Source organism: Hemitrygon akajei, chromosome 13 (assembly GCF_048418815.1).
Source record: "Hemitrygon akajei chromosome 13, sHemAka1.3, whole genome shotgun sequence".
Lineage (NCBI taxonomy): Eukaryota > Metazoa > Chordata > Chondrichthyes > Myliobatiformes > Dasyatidae > Hemitrygon > Hemitrygon akajei.
This window is the reverse complement of record NC_133136.1, coordinates 89580136-89603913: the sequence shown is the minus strand read 5'-3', so window position 1 is coordinate 89603913 and position 23778 is coordinate 89580136. Positions and strand designations below refer to the sequence as shown.

General features: G+C 40.8%; 2 protein-coding genes across 2 annotated transcripts in view; one reads left to right on the top strand and one right to left on the bottom strand.

The window, feature by feature from the left end:
• Positions 1-898: 898 nt before the first annotated feature.
• stbd1 (starch binding domain 1) lies at positions 899-4387 on the top strand. Its single transcript, XM_073065055.1, has 2 exons — positions 899-1197; positions 3041-4387. The coding sequence occupies exons 1-2, from the start codon at positions 978-980 to the stop codon at positions 3955-3957; spliced, it is 1137 nt and encodes a 378-aa protein (XP_072921156.1). The 5' UTR covers positions 899-977; the 3' UTR covers positions 3958-4387.
• Positions 4388-14457: 10070 nt separating this feature from the next.
• The window catches only part of LOC140738050 (coiled-coil domain-containing protein 158-like), a 165208-nt gene continuing 155887 nt past the window's right edge, over positions 14458-23778 (bottom strand). The window contains exons 23-25 of the mRNA XM_073065054.1: positions 17271-17483; positions 16441-16542; positions 14458-16216 (exon numbers count right to left, since the gene is read on the bottom strand). Coding sequence (XP_072921155.1) covers positions 16140-16216; positions 16441-16542; positions 17271-17483 — 392 coding nt within the window. The 3' untranslated portion in view covers positions 14458-16139. The remainder of the gene's footprint in view (positions 16217-16440; positions 16543-17270; positions 17484-23778) is intronic.

Sequence of the window (23778 nt, the reverse complement as noted above, 5' to 3'; positions counted from 1 at the left end):
TGGGTATATTGGGTAGTGCCCCCATCTCGAGTGAGGGCGCTGACCAGGGAGGTGGTAGGCAGTGATTGGTAGATTCCTGTAGTTTTGTCCATTAGTGGGTATATTGGGTAGTGTCCCAATCTCGAATGAGGACTTCACTGGATGAGAAATGAATATGTCCAGAATGGTCATCAGAACATCCATGATGTGTGAATTCTTGGAGTGAATATTTAGACAACCTTTCCAAGTTGGACATGTTCCCATAAATTAGTGGGGAACAGTACAAGGATACGAGGATTACTTTGTCTGACATATCCTGATTATCAGGATAGGGGTTAAGCCAATGAATGCAAGAGACTGAGGCTGATATAATAGGAGCATTTAAAAGACTCTTGGATGGATGTAAGTGAAATGGAAGGTTTTGAGATGTGTAGGTTGGTACAGCATCTGGTGTTGAAGGTCCTGTGGAGTGCTACACTGTTCTATGTTCTAACCGATCATTTCTGGCCCAAAATATGTTTTGTTGCGGTGTTTTGGAGTGAGGCTACTGTTCAGGAGACTGAGTCAGCCACGTGGTGTGAAGTAGACAGTCAGGTGCAGATCAGGTATTGGGTAGTGGGTGGTTTCCATTAAAGTCGCTGGTGAACCAACAGAATCTTTACAATATTGCATTTTGCCCTGTAATCTTTTATCGGAGTTACTGAACTGAATCCGACAAAGCATTATTAAACTTTGATAAGAAAATCCGAACCAGTGGCTGGGATAACGGTGGATTACAACAGATCAACATCATAAACTCCACCAGCGCCAGGTGGATAAGTTGAACTGCAACTCGCAAGACACTACTCCACCAACTCTGGAGAGAAGTACCGCTTTAAGTACAACGCTACCGCAGTGCGGCGCCTGGTCAGGAGGCGGAGTCGGAGTCGGGCTGTGGGTTTGTTGACCGCGCTGCTGTAAAAAAATCAAAGGTGAACGGGAGGAGGGAAGGTGCGGTCATGGCACTGGGTTTGTTGAGTATTGCGGCGGGGCTGGTGACAATGCTCAGCAGCTCCTGGACCGTGGTACCCGTGGCGGTGGTCGTGGCCCTGGCCACCTGGATGTGGTGGAGCAGAGGCAGGAACCGGGAGAGACTGGAGGCGCTGAGCACTGTTCCCGAGAACGACAGAGACCGAGTACAGAGGGAGAGTGGCGCGGACCCAGGGAATAGTGTTGCGGGTAAACCATTAACTTTCTCCGACAATGTGTTTAAAATAAGTTGGAAATCCTGTAACAAAAAATTTTTTGCAGATGCCCCACAGGTCAGGCAGCTTCTGTGTGAAGAGAAACCGTTTCTATTCCAAACGTTAATCCCATTTCGCTTTACATAAGGCGCTGCATGATCCGAGTGTCTGCTGCACCGTTTTAATCCCCACCACAGTGAGTTCGGTGGATTCTATGACAGGTCATTTTACAAGACAGGCTGTAGACATTCCCCAGACAGTTCCACGAGGGACTGGGACGACGTGTTGAGCTTTAATGAACTTGGTATTTCTCCTCCCTTCACTGACTGAGTCGTGTGCTCCCCCCACTCTGTTCTGCAATGAGCGCTTACCGTTTTTTTGAGGAACTTAACCAGTAATGCGGAAATAGTGAAATTGCGCTTTCTTCCTAGTTTTTTTTTAAAAAATCTGTATTTAGTGTCGTATTATTTTTAAATCCTCCAAATTGGCGTATTTATCCTGTAATACCCAGTCTCTAGACTTGTGCTGAGTTGTACAACCTGGTCCGGAATCTACAGAATGGGAGTGGGAAGCCCAGTTCTTTGATTACAGCAGGAGGAAGCGCTTAATCTGTAATATCCGAATTTAAAATGGCATGCCAAATAATAAATTAGCAACAGGCTCGAGAGTGATTTGTACCACGACTTCACAGCAGCTTGACACCAAATCTGTGAAAATGAGAGGTAGCTCCCCCCCCCCCCCCCCCCGTATTTCGGGGGGAGCGAGTAACTCCAAGTCGTGTCACCGATAACGCGCGTTAAACGGCTGAAGAGTGAGAGTAACTGCGGACCCCCTTTAGGTTAGTTGTTTCCAGCGCATTGTGCAAGGGGGTTTCCCCTGTCCGCACTGCGCCAGAAACCACCCTTGTAATTCGCATCTATACAGAGCAGAGCCAACTGATAATGATCTAACATTCGCCCCCACCTTTTTTTTAAAAGAATTGTTTTCAGATTGCAACTTGACTGAAAATATTTTTTAGCTAATTGCTACGGTCGAAGAAATCAATTGTTATAAATCCCGCAATGACTCCAATTGAAGCAGTGTCTCCTCGGGCAGGTTGAAGAATTCCACCACCTGTCAAAAGGTTGCCGATAATGTACTGTCAGTCATTTTACTGACCGATAGCTGACCCATAACCTTTCAGATCCGGAGCATCTGCGGTTTACCACGGTCCTGTATATGTCAAATATTGGAACTTTCAACCCAGCTCATAAACTTAATTTTATTGATTTATTCGTTCATTCTTATTTAGCGATACAGTGCGGAGTAGGTCCTTCGAGCTACACCGACAAACCCGGTTAACCCTAACCTAATCACGGGACAATATACAATGACCAATTAACCTACGCGGTAGGTGTTTGGGATGGATCGGAGCACCCGGGGGAACCCCACACATTCCACGGGGAGGACGTACAGACTCCTTGCAGAACGGCGCCATCATTGAATCAGGGCTGTAATGGCGTCGCACTAACCGCTACGTTACTGTGGTGCCCATAGTGGACAGGGCTGGAATATGTATCTATCACAACACATTCTCAACCAAATATCTGATTGTAAGTGCATGCACCCTTTTAAATAAACTGAGGCAAACACTTAATTTTCTTAAAACAACTTCACTTGCTTTTATGTATTCTTGAAAAAGGCATCCCACCAAAAAAAGCTCTCCCATTATCAAAATGGAACAAGATTGTAATCAAATGTTATTGTTGGTAGCTGTTAAATAGAATATTTTGATGTTTGCAAGCAGTTATCTAAATGCATTAATCTTGAGTCAGTCTGTCTCTTTTCACACTCCACAGTTAAAGCTGATACTGAAAATGCCAATAGACTTGAAATCAAGGGAACAGATGAGTTGAAAGCTGGCATGCCATCATCTCCAGTTACACAAAACTCTGTTGCTTCAGAGCTTAAAGTAATTTCAGACACAACAGCCAGTGAGCACAGAGAAATGGGCCTTACTGCACTGTCAGATAAAAAAGACTGTCCCGCTGCTGAACAGATAAGTAACAAGATACAAACTGAACAGGTTACTCAACCAACCAGTGGTGGAGGAAGTCCTGTCCATAATGTACACATCGAGAATAATTTGGGACAAGAAAAGAGCCCTGTTTGTGGAAAAATAAAAGCAACTCTGAGTATGGAAGAGGTGCTTAACAAATCTGAGCACGAAGGCAAAGCTTTGGGTCTTGTTTCAGCAGTTGATCAAAAATTGGCCAGTAGAGGTAGTCAGTTCATTCAGACAAATAAAGTAATCAGTGAAACTAATGCTGAAGTGCCCAGTGCCTTGGATACTGTTGAAACGAAAATAGAAAAAGACAAAAGCATCAAATTGGTCTTGAAAGACGAATCAGGAAGAACAGCTACAAACCTGGAGTCTGAAAATCCGGCCAAGAAAGTCGCTGCCGTGTCTCCTTTGCCCTTCAACAATGTCTCAGTGAGTTTCAATGTTCATTATATGACTTGCTCAAATTCTCAGATCCTTGCAGTGACAGGAAACCACGAATCTCTAGGACAATGGGAGAATTATGTACCACTGAAACCAAATAAGGATGGATTCTGGTCTAATACCATTCAGCTCTCAGCAAATTCCAGGTTTGAATGGAAGTATGTGGTGGTGGAAAATGGAAAGATCTGGCGATGGGAGGAATGCCCAAATAGATACCTAGAGACTAGCCACGAAGATATGGAAATATATCAATGCTGGGGTTACCACTGAATCACAAGTGGCAATTGCAGCACATTGCTTAAAATGCAGTATTGATAGAGTTCAATTGAAGCCTTGAGTTCATTTAAGTTTACCCTTTACAAATGAGGAATAATTTCTTATTTAACTTGCCATTTCTTGCTGGTATAATTGGTTTAATAACCTGCTGCTGCCTCTTTGCTCACTTCTACACTTCAATTTCAGATTTACCACTAAAGGTCGGGACTGCTTAATCTCCTGCAACTAGTTACTACTTTATGCAGGAACTTCGGCTATTTCCTCTCTCTACCAGATAGAACAGCTCCTGTACTAAGCATATATTGACAGTTGATAATTAATGTGCACAAGACCTTAAAAAATAACCCTTACAATTTCTAAGCCTGTACTGTGAGCAATGTGTTCAATTAAAGTGATTTCAATAAATGCTTTTTGGTTAAAGTGATATTGAATACTTGTTTAACTTCCACCATCAGGTGCAATAAATCCATGCTTCTTGCTCTCCACCATCAAATTTCTGAATGGGCAATGAACCCATCTATACTACCTCACTTGTTTTTCTTTTTGCTGTCTTTTGCACTACTCATTTAATTATATATTTTTTATTGTAATGTATAGTTTAAAGAAACTATCATCATTGCAATGTACTGTTGCTGCAAGACAACAAATTTCACGGCGTATGCCAGTGATATTAAACGTGCAATTTCAATGTAAGGTCACAATTGAATAGAAAATAACACGTGGAGCAGTAGCCTTGTAGATTTTTTTGAAAAGCAAGTACTTGGAAGTTGATTCTTTTGCATCGCCCTGCCTGAAGCAATGCTTTATTAAAGACTAGATTTAAAGTGATTATTAAACAGGCTTGCATGTTGTGAATATCATTTTAGGTAAATCTAGCATTTCAATATTCTACTAGAATGCAAAATCGTTGTCTAAATGGAACTGCACCTGTATAAGTTGTTTTAAATCTGACCTGTTGGCACTGAATACAATTTTCCTACAATCTGCGAAAGCTCCATGGAATTTGGTTGACGTTGGAACTGAAATGTCTTCTTGATTCAAGCAGACTTGATTTTGAATTTGGTAGTGCTTTACATGAATTTAAGAGGATTAAATCCTTTTTACAAACCTCAACTGGAAGATAACACTTAAGTAATAATGTTAGATTAAGAAATGTATCAACACACAGAAAATGCTGGTGGAACACAGCAGGCCAGGCAGCATCTATAAGGAGAAGCACTGGCAACGTTTCGGGCCGCGACCCTTCACGTCGACAATGCTTCTCCTTGTAGATGCTGCCTGGCCTGCTGTGTTCCACCAGCATTTTGTGTGTATTGTTTGAATTTCCAGCATCTGCAGATTTCCTCGTGTTTGCGCTTAAGAAATGTATCTGTAGTTTTGAAGTATTTACCAGTAGTTTGAATCCTTCTTTCTTTGAAAAGGAGTAAATTTATTTCATGGATCCCAGCTACACATTAATCCCACCAATAGGCGTGCACTTTGGTTAATGCTACTTATTACTGTGGTTAATGTCTACCCAGTTGCAAAATTTGAAAAATTGCGGTGCTTAAGTTTGTATTAGTAGACCTTTCAGAATTAGCAGATTTAAAGTTAGTATCTGCTTCATTTCCAGTTTTCATGTAGTAGACCTGGCACATTACAATGTTAATGATTCATTCCTAATTTAGAGTCAGAGCACTAATGCACCAACAGGCCTTTTTGTCTATCTAGTCCATACCATACTGTTATTTTACCTAGTCCCATCTGGCTCTCTGGCTTCCCCATGAAGACAATGTTGAACCCAATATACTACCTCATCCTGAATGCCAAGTAACTGAAGTTCATATACACTGTTGCAGTGTTAAGTTGATAGGGTGGTTAAGAAGGTATATGGTATGTTAGCCTTCATTAATCAGGGAATTGAGTTCAAGAACCAGAAGGTAATATTGCAGCTCTGTAAAACTCTAATTAGACCACACTTGGAGTATTATTTTCAGTTCTGGTTGCTTCATTATAGGGAAAAGATGTCAAAGCTTTAGAAAGGGTGCAGAGATTTACCAGGATGTTGCCTGGATTAGACAGCATGTCTTATGAGGATCAATTGAGAGAATTAGGGTTTTCTCCTTGAAGAGAGAGGATGAAAGGTGACTTGATAGACATGTACAAGAGACATAGATATAATGGACAGCTGGAAACTTTTTCCCAAGACAGAAATGGCTAATACAAGGGGTCATAATTTTAAGTTGCTTGGAGTAAAGTATTGGGAGAATAGAAAAAGAAGAAAGCCCTTAACTCTGAGTGGAGTCATCGGGATGCCGTCATGACAGCATTTTCTTAGCAGGCTTTCTTATTTTTATGAGGCTGAGTTGCTAGCTCGATGCTCAACCCAGCACAGATGGAAAGTGTGCAAGGGAGGGAGCTGGCTGGATTTGAACTCGGGAGCCTTTGCTCCGAAATCTGGCTCTGATGCCACTACACCATCAGCTGGCTTATAGGGAGTATGCTGGAGGTAACTTCTTTTACACACAGTGTTAGGTTTGTGAGAAGTACTGCCTAGGATGGTGGTAGAGGCAGATACATTAGGGACATTTAAAAGACTCTTAAATGAAAGAAAAATGGAGGGTTATGTGGAAGGCAAGGGTAGATTGATCTTGGAGTACAGTAGTTAGAATTGGTACAACACCATGGGCTGAAGGGCCTGTACTCTGCTATACTATTCTGTTCTTGACCAACCTTCCATGCAGACCTTATGTTAAACTTTTCTAAAGTCCATACAGTCAACATCCAATGTCTTTCCTTCATCAACTTTCCTGGTAACCTCTTCAAAAAATCTATGATTGGTTTGACACAACCTACCATGCACAATGCCATGTTGACTATCCCTAATAGAACCCTATCTATCCAAATACTTATATATCCTGTCCCTTAGAATGCCTTCCAATAATTTACCCACTACTGATGTCAGGCTTAGCAGCCTATAATATACCACTTACTCTTAGAACCTTTCTTGAACAATGGGATAACATTAGCCATCGTCCTGTCCTGTGGCACTTCACCCATGGTTAAGGATGTTTTGAATACCTCTGCCAGAGCCCCTGCAATTTCTGCACTAGTCTCCCACGAGTTCAAAGGATTCACTTTGTGAGACCCAGGGGTCTTGTCCACCCTAATTTTCCTCGACAGCAAGTACCTCCTCTTCTGTAATCCATATATGGTCCATGATCTTGCTACTGTTTTGCTTCAGTTCTATAGACTCTGTCCATGCCCTGAATAAATACAGATGCAAAATTGGATTTAAGGTCTCCATCATTTTTGGGTCCATACATAGATGAACACTGATCTTCAACTGGATCAACCTTGTGCCTTGATATCCTTTTGTTCTTAATTTATCTGTAGAAGAGCTTTGGATTCTCCATGACCTTGACAGCTAGAGCAACCTCATTCTTCCCGTTAGCCCTCAACAGTTCTTTGCTGCCTATACCTGCAATGCACCTCTTTCTTATCCAGGGCCTCAATACCCCTTGAAAAACAAGGTTCCCTAAACCAGGGGTTCCCAAACTTTTTAATGCCATGAACCAATACCATTAAGCAAGGGGTCTGTAGAACTGAAGCTGGGAACCTTTGCCCTAAACTGTTAGCTGTGCCTTTTATTCTGACAGGAACATAAAATTCTGTACTCTCAATATTTCATTTTTGAAGGGTCCCTACTTAACAAACATCCATTTCCCAGAAAACAATCTATCCCAATCCACACCTACCAAAACCTTTGTGATGCCATCTAAGTAGGCTTTTCACCAATTTAGAAACACACACAAAATGCTGGTGGAATGCACAGGCCAGGCAGCATCTATAGGAAGTACAGTTGATGTCGGCTGTACTTCTTACATAGAAGAACATGGAATAGTACAGCACATTACAGGTCCTTCGGCCCACAATGTTGTGCCGACCCTCAAACCCTGCCTCACATATAACCCCCAACTTCTTCTGATAGAAAGAATGTTGACTGTACTTCTCCTTATAGATGCTGCCTGGCCTCCTGTGTTCCACCAGCATTTTCTGTGTGTTGCTTGAATTTCCAGCATCTGCAGATTTCCTTGTGTTCACCAATTTAGAATCTCAGTCTGAGGACCAGACCTTTGTTTGTCCTTAATTAACTTGAAACTGAGAATTACGATCACTAGATGCAAAGTGTTCCCCTACACACACACTGTCACCTGCTTGTTCCCTAATAGGAGATCCAGTATTGCACGTTCTCTAGTTGGAAACACTGTATATTGATTTAGGAAACTTTCAAACACATTTGACATACTCTTAACTCATCCAGTTTTTTTTCAATATGGGTGTCCCAGTAAATACGTGGAAAGTTAAAATCACCTACCTTATGTTTCTTGCAACTTTTATATTGGTGTAATTTAAGCCTTAGTTGCTCATTTTGCACTGAGTCTTAGCATAGAAGTTCATTATACATGTTCCTTTGTATTATACATTTTCATTCATGTATTGATTTTTGATCCAAAATTCACTTGAAGTGTCTATGCAAGTAGAAAAGATGGTAAAGGTGTATAGAATGCTTGCCATTGGCAGAGGTGTTGAGTATAAGTGTAAGAAGGTCCTGCTGTAGCTACATAAAAACAATTAGTATTGTGCGTTTCTGGTTGATCCAGCATAGGAAGGATGTGGAAACAAGGGGGTGGGTGCAAAAGAGGCTTACAAAATTCAAGTTAAGTTTAATTATCATTCAACCATATATAAATGTAGCCAAACAAAACAGTGTTTCTTGGGGCCAAGGTGTAAAATATTACCAATGGCACATAGCACAGATACTTCAAATAGTTAAGATGCCTACTGGATTAGGGGATATGAACTATAAGGACAGGTTGGACAAACTTGGGTTGTTCTCATTAGAGCACTGGAGGCTCTAATTTGTTGATTGTCTATCAGAATGCTTTTTAGAACAGCTTGTTGTTGAGACAACTAGGGGATTGTCTGTACTGGATTGGGTATTGTGTAATGAACTAGAGGTGATTAGAGAGATTGAAGTGAAGGAGAAAGAGAGGCCGAAATCCAATGTGTTGGTATTTCAGTGGAGTCAAGGGAATTACAGTGGCACGAGAGAGGAACTGGCCAAAGTTGACTGGAAAGGGACACTAACGGGAAGGACGGCAGAGCAGCAGTGGCTGGAGTTTATGCGAGAAGTGAGGAAGGTGCAAGACAGATATATTCCAAAAAAGAAGAAATTTTTGAATGAAAAAAGGATGCAACCGTGGCTGACAAGAGAAGTCAAAGACAAAGTAAAAGCAAAGCAGAGGGCATACAAGGAAGCAAAAATTAGTGGGAAGACAGAGGATTGGGAAGTTTTTAAAAGCTTACAAAAGGAAACTAAGAAGGTCATTAAGAGGGAAAAGATGAACTATTAAAAGAAGCAAGTAAATAATATCAAAGAGGATACTAAAAGCTTTTTCAAGTATATAAAGAGTAAAAGACAGGTGAGAGTAGATATAGGACCAATAGAAAATGATGCTGGAGAAATTGTAATGGGAGATAAGGAGATGGCGGAGGAACTGAACGAGTATTTTGCATCAGTCTTCACTGAGAAAGACATCAGCAATATACCGGACATTCAAGGGTGTCAGGGAAGAGAAATATGTGCAGTCACAATTACGACAGAGAAAGTACTCAGGAAGCTGAATAGCCCAAGGGTAGATAAATCTCCCGGACCAGATGGAATGCACCCTCGTGTTCTGAAGGAAGTAGCAGTGGAGATCGCGGAGGCATTAGCAATGATCTTTCAAAAGTGAATAGATTCTGGCATGGTTCCAGAGGACTGGAAGATTGCAAATGTCACTCCACCATTTAAGAAGGGGGCAAGGAAGCAAAAAGGAAATTATAGACCTGTTAGCTTGACATCGGTGGTTGGGAAGTTGTTGGAGTCGATTGTCAAGGATGAGGTTACGGAGTACCTGGAGGCATATGACGAGGTAGGTAGAACTCAGCATAGTTTCCTTAAAGGAAAATCCTGCCTGACAAGCCTATTGCAATTTGTTGAGGAAATTACAAGTAGGCTAGACAAGGAAGATGCAGCGGATGTTGTGTATTTGGATTTTAAGAGGACTTTTGACAAGGTGCCACACATGAGGTGGCTAAACAAGATAAGAGCCCATGGAATTATGAGGAAGTTGGATAGAGCGTTGGCTGATTGGCAGGAAACCAGACAGTGGGAATAAAGGGATCCCATTCTGGTTGGCTGCCGGTTACCAGTGGTGTTCCACAGGGGTCAGTATTGGGGCCGCTTCTTTTTACATTGTATATCAACGATTTGGATTATGGAATCGGAGTTAAGAGAGGTGGGACTGCGCAGGTGTGTGATGTTGGGCAGTGTAGTGGGGAAGATTTGAAAAGGACATAGCCTTATACAGCGGGCAGCATCGTTTGTGGGCAGCGGAGTGAGCCGGGAGCAGAGTGAAGGCTTAAGGGCTTTGGCTCAATGGGGTTAGGCGGAGACAGGTGAGGCAAGGTAGGTTTAGGTTTCAGTTTTTCCTGTTATTTGAGGAAAGGAAGAAGTATGAGTGTGAGGGCAGCTTGTTGTTCTCGGTGTCGTATGTGGGAGGTCCTGGAGTCTCCTAGCCTCCTGGACGTCCACATCTGCGCCAGGTGTGCTGAGCTGCAGCTCCTAAGGGACCGTGTTAGGGAACTGGAGCTGCAGCTCGATGACCTTCGTCTGGTCAGGGAGAGTGAGGAGTTGATAGAGAGGAGTTACAGGCAGGTGGTCACACCAGGGCCACGGGAGGCAGACAGGTGGGTCACGGTTAGGAGGGGGAAGGGGAAGAGTCGGGTACTAGAGAGTACCCCAGTGGCTGTACCCCTTGACAATAAGTACTCCTGTTTGAGTACTGTTGGGGGGGACAACCTACCTGGGGGAAGCAACAGTGGCTGTGCCTCCGGCACAGAGTCCGGCCCTGTAGCTCAGAAGGGTGGGGAAAGGAAGAGGAAGGCAGGAGTAATAGGGGACTCAATAGTTAGGGGGTCAGACAGGCGATTCAGTGGATGCAATCAGGAGACCCGGATAGTAATTTGCCTCCCTGGTGCCAGAGTCCGAGATGTTTCTGATCACGTCCAAGATATCCTGAAATGGGAGGGTGAGGAGCCAGAGGTTGTGGTACATACAAGTACCAATGACATAGGTAGGAAAAAGGAAGAGATCCTGAAAGGAGAGTATAGGGAGTTAGGAAGGGAGTTGAGAAGAAGGACCATGATGGTAGTAATCTCGGGATTACTGCCTGTGCCACGCGACAGTGAGAGTAGGAATAGAATGAGGTGGAGGATAAATGCGTGGCTGAGGGATTGCAGCAGGGGGCAGGGATTCAGATTTCTGGATCATTGGGACCTCTTTTGGGACAGGTGTGACCTGTACAAAAAGAACGGCTTACACTTGAATCCTAGGGGTCCAATATCCTGGCGGGGAGATTTGAAACTAGAATGGTTGGGGGGGGGTGGGAATCAATTTGAAGAGACTAGGGGAGAGGAGGTTAGTTCACAAATAGAGAAAGCTAGTAGACAGTGTGTAAGGGAGGATAGGCAGGTGATAGAGAAGGGGAGCGCATAGAGATACCAACTAGAGAAGGGGCAATGTTGGATCTCCTGTTAGGGAATGAGGTAGGTCAGGTGATGGAGTTATGTGTTGGGGAGCACTTCAGGTCTAGTGATCAAAATAATTATGGAGAAGGATAGGACTGGACCCAGGGTTGAGATTTTTGATTGGAGAAAAGCTAACTTTGAGATGTGAAAGGATTTAGAAGGAGTGGATTGGGACAACTTGTTTTATGGGAAGGATGTAATAGAGAAACGGAGGTCATTTAAGGGTGAAATTTTGAGGGTACAGAATCTTTATGTTCCTGTTAGGTTAAAAGGAAAGGTTAAAAGTTTGAGAGAGCCATGGTTTTCAAGGGATATTGGAAACTTGGTTCAGAAAAAGAGAGAGATCTACAATAAATATAGGCAGCATGGAGTAAGTGAGGTGCTCGAGGAATATAAAGAATGTAAAAAGAATCTTAAAGAAATTAGAAAAGCTAAGAGATATGAGGTTGCTTTGGCAAGTAAGGTGAAAATAAATCCAAAGGGTTTCTACAGTTATATTAATAGCAAAAGGATAGTGAGGGATAAAATTGGTCCCTTAGAGAATCAGTGGACAGCTATGTGTGGAGCCAAAAGAGATGGGGGAGACTAAGGAGAAGGACATTGAGTTGTGTCAGGTAAGGGAAACAAGTAGGGTAGTTATGGAAACTATGATAACTAAAGAAGAGGAAGTACTGGAGCTTTTAAAGAATATAAAAGTGGATAAGTCTCCGGGTCCTGACAGGATATTCCCTAGGACCTTGAGGGAAGTTAGTGTAGAAATAGCAGGGGCTCTGACAGAAATATTTCAAACGTTATTAGAAACGGGAATGGTGCCGGAGGATTGGCATATTGTTCATGTGGTTCCATTGTTTAAAAAGGGTTCTAAGAGTAAACCTAGCAATTATCAGCCTGTAAGTTTGACGTCAGTGGTGGGTAAATTAATGGAAAGTATTCTTAGAGATGGTATATATAATTAACTGGATAGACAGGGTCTGATTAGGAGTAGTCAACATGGATTTGTGCATGGAAGGTCATGTTTGATAAATCTTATTGAATTTTTTGAAGAGGTTACTAGGAAAGTTGATGAGGGTAAAGCAGTGGATGTTGTCTATGTGGACTTCAGTAAGGCCTTTGACAAGGTTCCACACGGAAGGTTAGTTAGGAAGGTTCAATTGCTAGCTACTAATATTTAAGTAGTAAAATGGATTCAACAGTGGCTGGATGGGAGATGCCAGAGAGTACAGTAGTGGTGGATAACTGTTTGTCAGGTTGGAGGCCGGTGCCTAGTGGTGTGCCTCAGGGATCTGTACTGGGTCCAATGTTTGTTATATACATTAATGATCTGGATGATGGGGTGGTAAATTGGATTAGTAAGTATGCATATGATACTAAGAGTTCCAGGTTTAGGGGTTTGGAATTAAGTTTGCTTGGGATTAGTATTTAAGGCAGAGCTGTGGTCAATAACCAACAGTCTAATATAGGTGTCTTTAAAAGAGGTCAGCACAGGTATGTTTTATCCTCCACTTCCAATAACAGCTGAACATCAAAGACCTGAAGCTGTAATGTCTACTCTGTAGTTACATTGTAATGTCTGTAAGATTTGCAGTTGCTGAAGTACTTAAAGCAGGCCCCACTCCTCCACCTGCCCAAACTCTCAAATATAAATCCCAGATAAAAGAGATTTAGAGATGCTGAAAATATTGAGCAATACACACAAAATGATGGAGGAACTCAGCAGGCCATGCAGCATCAATTGAGGGAAATAAACAGTTGATGATAACCAGTTGAGACCTTTCATCAGGACTGGAAGGTAAGGCAGGGAGAGGAGCGTAAGCTGGCAGAAAATACGTTGACCCAGATGAGGGGGGAAGGAAGGTGGATGGGGTACAAGGATTCAAGAGAATGCTGTGAGAAGCTAGGTGAGAGGTGGAAGAGGTAAAGAGTTGAAGGAGGAGGAAAATGATAGAAGAGGACAGTACGCCATGGAATAAATAGGAGGAAAGGGAAAACCAGAGGGAGGTGATAGAAAGGTTATGAAGGTGGGAGAGTGGAAGAAAGGGAAGGGGAGACAAACAGAGGGGAGTGGTTATTGGAAGTTAGAGAAATCAATAGTCATGGCTTCAGATTGAAGACTGTCAAGATGGAATGTGATGTTGTTCCTGCAACCAGCATTTGGCCTCAACAGAGGCTGTGGACAGAGTGAAAGTACTTGATGAAGCGGTCCCTCAATAAGTCTTGGGTCTCCCTGACCTTAAGGAAGCTAGACTGGGAACACAGGATGCAATAAGTGACCTTCACCTGGAAGGACTGTTTAGTGTCCATTTGGTGGTGAGAGAGAAGTTGAAGAGGCAGGATTAATAAGTTTCAAGGATAAGTGCCAGGAAGGAGACCCAATGGACAAATGGATTGTGAAGGGAGAGATCCCTGTGGAAAGCAGGGGCCATGAAAAGGAAAAGATGTGCCCAGTGGTGGGATCCTGTTGGGACGGCAGAAGTTGGAGAATGATGTATTGCACGCAGAGCTTCATGGGGAGGTAGGTGAGACAGATGTGTGGGAAATAAAGGAGATGGCCATGAAGATAGCATCAACACTGCCGGAAGGGAAACCCGATTTTCTGAAATAAGAGGACATCTCAGATGTTCTGGAGTGGAAAGTCTAATCCTGAGAACAGATACGCTGAGGAAGGAACTGAAAGAAGGGAACAGCACATTTTACAAGTGTTGGTGAAATGAAGTATAATCAATATAACTGTGGAAGTCAGAGATAATCTGTCTCTGGTGATGGTGACAGAGAGACCACGAAAGGGGAGAGAGGTGTCAGAGATGGCCCAAGTAAATCTGAAGGCAGAGTTGAAGAAACTAACAAGCTCAGTATGGGTGCAGGAAGCAGCATCAATGCAGCCAAAATTCAAAGTAAATTTTATTATCAAAGTACATATATGTCAGCAAATATTACTTTGGAATTCATTTTCTTGCAAGCATTCACAGTAGAACAAAGTACAATAGAATCAATGAAAAACTACACACTACACATGAAGACTGATAAATTGTGCAAACACAAAGAGAAACAATAAATACATACATACATAAATAAAACCAAGACCATGAGTTATAGAGTTCTTGAAAGTGAATCTGAAGTTTGTGTTCAATAGTCAGTTCAGTGTTGTGTTGAGTGAAGATGTCCACACTGATTCACGAGCCTGATGGCTGAGGGTTAACAAACTATTCCTGAACCTGGTGATATGGGACCCAAGGCTCCTGTACCTCCTTACTGATGGTAGCAGCGAAAAGCCAGCATGGCCTGGATGGCCGGGATCCTTGGATGCTGCTTTCTTCTGGCAGTGCTCTTTGTAGATGTGCTTGATGACAGAGGGCTCTTCCTGTGATAAACTGGGCTGTATCCACCACTTTTGTAGTTTTTTTGTTCTTGGGCACTGTTGCTTCCATTGCCAGGACAGATCCCCTGATATGATAACATCGAGGCATTTTAAGTTCCTAATTCTATCCACCTCCAATCTCCTGATGAGCATCGGGTCATGGACCCCTGATTTCTTCCTACTGTAGTCAATAATCAGCTTTTTGGTTTTGCTAACGTTGAGTGAGAGTTCGTTGTGGCGCCACTCAACCACATTTTCAATCTCCCTCCTATATGCCGATTTGTAACCACCTTTGACTCAGCCAACAAAAGTGGGTATCGTCAGCAAACTTGAATATAGCATTGGTGCTGAACTTAGCCTCACAGTCATTAGTAAAAAGCATATAATATAATGAAGAAAGTTGTCAATGTAGTTAGTAAGAGTTGGGGAGCATTACAGTGTAGGCTTGGAACATGGACTGCTCCATGTAGCCATCAAAAAGGAAGGCACAGCATGGCCCATGCGAGTAGCCATGGTACACTTTTGGTCTGAAGGAAGTGGGAGGAGCCAAAAGAGAAAAAGTTGAGAATATAAATATATCATTTCACCGGGACATGTAAAATTAACATTTTAAAAAAAAATAGCTGTCAAGGGTTTAAGCACAAAGATATTAATGATCTCAAAAGGTATGCAAACAAAGTTCTTTACTGTACATCAGTGTATGTGACAACCATTAACTCAACATAGTTCTTTGGGTGGGGTGGGGTTGGTTAGTGAGAACCTTTGTTAATTACTTCACAATACGCTTCAGCTGGTCAACACAAGTGAACATTTTGTTGCATTGTCTTGAATTTGTACAGATGATTCAGTAACCTTATACAGTGGAGTGTGTAGAAAATACAGGAGCATTTCCAGTGAATTAAAGTAGATATCATTTATCATTCTGATCTATCCCGCTCCCTCATGTTACCCCAGTAGGATCCTTTGCTGTTTACCCCATGCACAACAAACTGAGCAAGAAACAGTTATGGCATTTAACACAAAACATTGGTATTTCAATGACTTTGGATCTACAGTAGCCACAGTTCTCTCATGCTGATCATCAACTATTTTCAACTGCACAGACAGACCTTATTTCACAAGACCTTAAATAGCAGCAGATTTTATTTTTGTACTGCACCTTGTCAAAAGCCATACATCGTAAGCAATAAAATGCAGAAACTGGATGTCACTTCTTTAGGATTTTTTCTTTGTCCTTTACTCTCTTTATCCTCTTCTCTTGGTCTCTGATCATGGAGGATATTTCTGCAAATCAAATAGTTTACATTCTGTAACAATTTTAAAGTATTGGTTAAATTAATGAATCAAAATGTGAAAAATAACTTAGTTACAAACAATATTTTCTAGTTGGAAGCATGCACCAGAATATTTTAATAACATTAATGGGTGAAGTGTTCTTTTTAATGGAGAAATATACAAAATAATATTCTTTAGTAGTTTGAAATGTGAGCAAGTGACAAGTATTATACCATGATTCTTCAGATGAAGATCTTCCACCAGGTTTTGCAGATCATCCAGTTTGTTTTGCAGGTTTTTGCAGCCCTGTTCTGCAGCATCTGATTGTTCACCACCTAATTGGAAAAATATTGGCAATAATCATGATCACCCCGAAATTGTGGCAAAGCAGGCAGGGTTCCCCAATATTGTTTCTCAGTAAACTGGGATGCCAATCAATTAAGGACTACAATTCTTCTAAATGATCTTCAGAATTTTTGGCATGAATTTCAAGATAATTCTGCTCATTAGTAATTAGAAATATTCTTTTGAACTAGGAACGTTTATATTTTCCATTTTAATAGAAGGTAACATTATTGTGTACTTATGTACAAATAATGGACCAACAAACGCATATTGATTTTTTTAAAAACTTTCTACTTAAGATACTTTTAAAACATTTAATTTCTCTCCTCCACCACTCCCCACAATGCAAATTTTAGAGTTTAAAGGATTTGCTCTATCATGTTAGTCTAAACAGTATCTGATTTGTGTTGACATTTGATGAATGCACATTTGAATCTTGCTCCTAATTTGAAAGCAAATTAAATATTAGCAGTCAATCTGTTTTCCTTTGCCAGAATTGGAGGCAATTTTTACTTTTTCAGCACTGGGGGTTTAAAGGAATGAAGAAGAAATCAATTGCACAGGTCATTTAATTATTTGTAATAAATGACAATTTGTTGCTAGATCAAGGTATGAAGAGGAATTCCAGGATGAGAATTTTAATGTAAGTGGGTTACAGTGCAGGATAGAATTCAGCTATTAGGCTGCAAAGAAAACTTAAGACTGCAACACTACTTACTGTTGTCTTGGAAGTGAGGATCATTTTCCGCACATTGCGTTGGGACATAGCTGGTTCCTGAATCACACAACTCGCAAAAGGGTGAGTTTTCTTTTACATTCTCACACTGAGGTACAGAGCCAGTTAGCAAGGAAGATACTGGCGATCTCTCTGGTGGTGTCTCCCACTTTGAGGAGGTGTAACATGGACCACCTGTCTGCAATGAGTGGTCAGCTGTAGGAAATTATTAAACATCAGTTTCCAGATCATCAAAATGCATAATAAAACCACCTTTGAATATAATTAGGTAAATAACTGGCCTATCTGTAATTTGATAAAAAATTAAGCCAGCAACCTTACAAAATGGATCTTCTTCATTCAAAATTTTAATGTTGAAATAGTATAAATGCAAGCCATTTTGTTCATGGGCAAGTTAAATAAGCTAATATGCTCTTCAGAAATGGATTGGTAAAATGCATCTTGGGAAATGCTCCTGCAGGTACTTAATACAGAAATCTATCATAACTTTAGAAAGTGTTCCATAAAACTGGCTGTCTGATAATTATAATGAACTCACCGAACAGTGACCTGGGCTGGCTACTTTTGGCTGTTATTCAAATTGACTAACAGGGAGCCCTTAACTTAAAAATGTTAATTAAAAAATATACTGAGCACTTCAAAGGTCTTTTGAGAAACTGGGAGAAGACTGCAATATTATTGTTCTGTTAATTTTAAATTAAAATGGGATAACATTTACTAGCTTTAAAAAGTTAATTTTACCCCTTAAATTCCTAGGACTGTATTCATGGATATCCATACATGGTTGAATGACAATTAAATTTAAACTTGAACTTAGCAAAAAATTTTACTTTCTGAACTTTGTTCTTGTGTTTTACTCTTATAATGTGTGATTTATTAGCTTAGACTACATGAATTTTATAAATGGTAAAACAAATCTTATTACATCAACTCAGTAGCAATTGGCTTAAGTGATAGAGTAGGCCTGCATCATTGAAGCTTCATGTCTGGAATGCAAGACACAGTGTTGGTGTCCATGGCATGGATGCTTTCCTTTCTTTGAAAGGGTGGTGAAAGGTCTACTACAGGATGTTTTCCTGAACAAGAGAGTTGGGTAAATTAAAACTTAAAATTTAAATATTTTCCAAGGTTTCTTGCAGCAGTAAATTGACTCTGCAGATAATAACCTTAATTTTTGCTCAGTTGCTTAATGTAATTTACTGAACCTTCTGGTTTTCTAAACTTAAGAGAACCACAGGCTGCATATTTGTTGCACTTTACTATTTTCAATAAACCTAATTATAAAGGATACAATGCAGTAAATGTACTATTATTTCCAGTTAATCAATCAGTTTAACCTCAAAAATATTACACAATCTCAACCAAATACTGTACATTTCTTTGAATATCCTAATACCAACATCACAAAAAGCTAAATGCTCTTACTAAGCTTATTCCGCCACTATTCCATTACTCAAAATCTATAAGTTAGCCTCTTGTCTGCTCTTTATTTCTAAGGCTTGAACAGACTTGATGTTTGCAGCTATCACAGTCTAATATTCAAACTACTAGCTTAAGAGACCTATAGCATGCTTCATTCTACTTTACACTTATCCAAATCATAAATATCTTCTTACAGCATAAGTCAAATATTAAAATATTTTATAATCAAATTTAAACATAGGAAATTTTTTATGCCATTCAACCCTAAGGCAATATCTATAACTTGTTGGTTTAGTGTATAATTCAATATAAAATATCTATAGAGTCTGTAGTACACACAATTGAATGTCACAATTCCATTCTTCAAACAGAAGTGATCTTGACAGATTTCATTTGCCTGCCTACTTTCATAAACAATTTGACTCTTAGCAATCAAGATAGTCCAGTATGTAAGAATCTACAACAGCACAGACATGTGTAATGTTATAAATTGTGACATGATGACTTCCAACGGTAGTAAGTCAGATATAAAGATGTATTTGTCACATGAGTGCACCAAAGTTTGACTGGACTGGTCCCAGGTAGGGTGGGTTTGCTGAAAAAGGAAAGACAGCAATTTAGGTTTGTATTCTCCAGAGTTTAAAAGACACAGATGAATTAAAAGGGCTTGATGAAGCAGATTTCAGAACATTTTCCATGACTTAGAATTCTTGGGCCAAAGGGCATAGCTTCAGAAAAAGGAGTATGACTTTTAGGACTGATGGGAAACTTTTCAACGGGTGGTGAATCTTTGGACTTCTCTGCCCTGGAAGACTCTCAAGGTTCAGTTATTGTGTTCATTCAAATTGATTTCTGGGTATTAAAGGAATTGAGAGATATGGCAATAGTGGTGAGAAATGGCACAGAAATTATAAGCTTCATGAATAGCAGAGTGGCAGCAACTCATAAAAACATATAGACATCATCAAGAGATTCAGATGTTGTTCATACCAAACATCAAAATTGGGAAGAAATGTGATCTAAGTGACCTTGACCATGGAATGATTGTTGGTGCCAGACAGGGTGGTTTGAGTTCCTCAGAATCTGCTGATCTCTTGGGATTTTCATGCACAACGGTCTCTAGAGTTTACAGAGAAATGGTGCAAAAAGAAACCACAAAACAAAAAAATTCCAGCAAGCAGTAATTCTGTGGACAAAAATACTTTAATGAGAGGTCAGAGGAGAATGGGCAGACTGTTTCAAGCTGACAGGAAGGCAACAATAACTCACATAAACACACGTTACAACAGTGGTGTGCTGAAGAGCATCGCTGAATGCAGAAAATGTCAAACCTTGAAGTGGATGGGCAGCAGAAGACCACAAGCATACAGTACACTCAGTAGCCATTTTATTAGGTACCTTCTGTACCTAATAGAGTGGCCGCCAAGTATATATTAGATACGCGAACCCAAGTTCAATGTATTTTTATTTATTTAGAGATACAGCGTGGAAGAGGCCTTTCTGACCCAATAAGCTGCACCACCCAGCAACCTGCTCATTTAACCCTAGCTTAATCACAGGATACTTTACAATGACCAATCAACCTCTGAACCAGTATATTTTTGGAATGTGGGAGGAAACTGGAGCACCTGGAGGAAACCCACATGCTTATAGGAAGGACGTCAAACTTCTTACAGATGGTGTTGGAATTTAACTCAGAACTCCGATGCCCTGCTAACTGCTACACTCCCGTAGCACCCTTTATGAGAAAGTACATGTATTACACCCTGTAAGTGGCCAACCTAGCGTTGATGCCTCCTGGTTTCCATGGCACACCTTTCATTTTCCAAACCATAATGTATTTAAATATTTTTTGAGAATACTAAAATTTCAAGTAGGGAGTCAGGAATACATTTTTCAGCTTGGTTCCTTGGTTCTGGTTCCATGAGCTGCAATGAAATTTATGATGTCTTTAAATCCTCCAACTATAGCTAGCCAACTGTCATTTTCCCCCCCTTTTGAATAACCCTGATACCTAAATATTTGGTATTTAATTCTTGAATTTCCTTAATGATGGAAAACTTTTACCCATCAAAACTGGTGCTAAAAAGTACAAAGTAGAATCTGTATAAAGAACTTCTGTCATAATTGAAAACTGTGCTTAGTTAAACATTTGCAATTTACCACCAAGCAAGCAAACTTCACTTCCTCATTCCTGTAATTTCCCAATACCTACATGTATATTTCTTATATTACAGGAGGCCATTCAACTCACTGAGCCTATCTTAGCTCAAAGACCATTCCCATTTGTCCCATTCACCCACATATTTCCCTATAACTGATACTTCCCCTTTCCTTCCTCTTGAATTTTCTGACAATCACCTACACTAAAGGGAATTAATTTATCAGCATGTCTTGCAATGAGGGATGTAAACCAGAAGGCTACAGAGAGATGATGCTGTGCAAACTGAACATAAATAACACCCAAGGTCAAGATTGAACCTGGTTTGCTTGAGCTTTGAGGCAACAACACCAACTGCTGTGCCATTATGCTGCCCACTTCAATATATTAGAAACAGGAATCACTGTATCAAAAGTGGAGGAAGAAAAATAGGAGAAGGGACTCGGAATGAGACGGCTGGGCAAAGACAGCTCACCCACAGTGAGTTACCATATATCTGATGAAGATAGTATTGCACTTGTCCACTATGTCTCTTGCAAATGAGTAACTCATTTACAATTCGGTCTCAGAACAGAAGCTCAGGTTAAGTACTAGAAAGATTCTGGAAGCGTAAGATTCCACCCCTGCCCCCAAAGCAATTGAAATTTCATAAGTTAATATAGAACGGATCCAAAGCAATATTGTAAAGATGTCAAGGAATTGCTTCTTCATTCACAATATATTGCAGATTCCAAATATAAAGAGCTTGCAGGATTACACTTCATTAATATATTCATAACTGTATAGCTTGTTCAAATGTGGTTGTTATAGACATTATCTCTCTTCAACTGCTTTTACTTCTGTTGAGAAATAGCCAGGTCAGCTAGCTCCTGTAAGATAGTAAGGAAAGGGATGCATTAAGATACTAATCTGGATTTTTGTTGTTTTGGAAACTGGCAGTTTCACTTGAAGCTGCTGGCTGGTTTTTGTGTAACTCTGCCAAGGCTGAAGACTCCTAACTACAATGGAATTCCCAGACTTCTATGCCACTAATGCCAGTAGGTGAGCATTTTCTGTGTTTTTTTTTTAAATTGAGCAATCTGTTCATCTTCTTTGTCAATTTGTTACAGGCAGAATAGGCAAAGGAGAACTGGTGGATGTTGAGTACTTGGATTATCAGGGAGTCTTTGACAAGGTTCCACACATAAAGCTGCTTAACAAGTTAAGAGCCCATGGTATTATACAAAAGATACTAGCATGGACAAAGTAGCGTCTGATAGGCAGGATGCAAAGAGCGGGAGTAAACGGAGCCCTTTCTGATTGGCTGCTGGTGACTAGTGGTGTTCCACAGTGGTCTGTGTTGGGACTGCTACTTTTTACATTATATGTCAATGACTTGGGTGATGGAGTTGATGGTTTTGTGGCAAAGTTTGCGGATGATATAAAGATAGATGGAGGGAGGTAGTTTGAGAAAGTAGAGAGTCTACAGAAGGCCTTAGACAGATAAGGAGAATGGGCAAAGAGGTGGCAGATGGAATACAGTGTCAGAAAGTATATGGTCATGCACTTTGGTAGAAGAAATAAAAGGGTAGACTATTTTCTAATTGGAGAGAAAATTCAAAAATCTAAAGTGCAAAAGGACCTGGGAGTCCTTGTGCAAGATACTTGGCCTGCACTTTGGTTGAGTGAACTCGTCGTTTTCTCCTTGGAATGGCGGAGGATGAGAGGTGACCTGATAGAAGTGAATAAGATGATGTGAGGCATTAATCGTGTGGATAGTCAGAGGCTTTTTCCTAGGGCTGAAATGGCTAACATGAGAGGGCACAGTTTTAAGATGCTTGGAAGTAGGTACAGAGGAGATGTCAGGGTTAAGTGTTTTTTTATGCAGAGTGTGGTGAGTGCGTGGAATGGTGGAGGAGGTGGATACGATAAGGTCCTTTAAGAGACTCCCGGATAGGTACATGGAGCTTAGAAAAATAGAAGTCTATGGGTAACCCTAGTAATTTCTAAAGTACGTACATGTTCGGCGTAACATTGTGGGCCGAAGGGCCTATATTGTGCTGTAGGTTTTCAATGTTTCCATACCCTAAAGGTTAATTTGCAGGCTGAGTTGGTAGTGAGGAAGGTAAATGCGATGTTATCATTCATTTCAAGGGGACTAGAATGTAAGAGCAAGGATGTAATATTGATGCTTTGTAGGGCACTGGTGAGACCTCACTTGAAAGTATTGTGAGCAATTTTGGATCCCTTATCTCAGAAAGGATGTGCTGAGATTGGAGAGGGTTCATAGGAAGTTCATGAAAATGATTCCAGGATTGAAAGGCTTGCCATATGAAGAACTTTTGATGGCTCTGTGCCTGTACTCACGAGAATTCAGAAGAATGAGGGGTGACCTCATTGAAACCATTCTAATGTTGAAAGACCTTGATAGAGTGGATGTGGAGAGGATATTTCCTATGGTGGGGGAGCCTAAGACCAGAGGACACAGCCTCAGAATAGAGGGGCTTCCTTTTAGAACAGAAATGAGGGGGAATTTCTTTAGCCAGAAAGTGTTGAATCTGTGGAATTCATTGCCACAGGCAGCTTGGAGACTGAGTCATTGGGTATATTTAAGGCAGAAATTGATAGATTCTTGATTGGTCAGGGCATGAAGGGATACGAGGAGAAGGCAGGAGACTGGGGCTGAGAGGGAAAATGGATCAGCCATGATGAAGTGGCGGAGTAGACTCGATAGGCCAAATGGTCTAACTCTGCTCCTATATCTTATGGTCTAAGCTAATGAACTACAGAATTGTAGCAGAGAAAATATGCTGGGAGAATTGGTAATTTACAGATTAATCAAACTGTATTTGGTACAGATTAACCAAACCAAAATTGATGTGTTCAATCAACCCTCAGAGTAATTGTGGAGGAGACACCAGCTGGCTT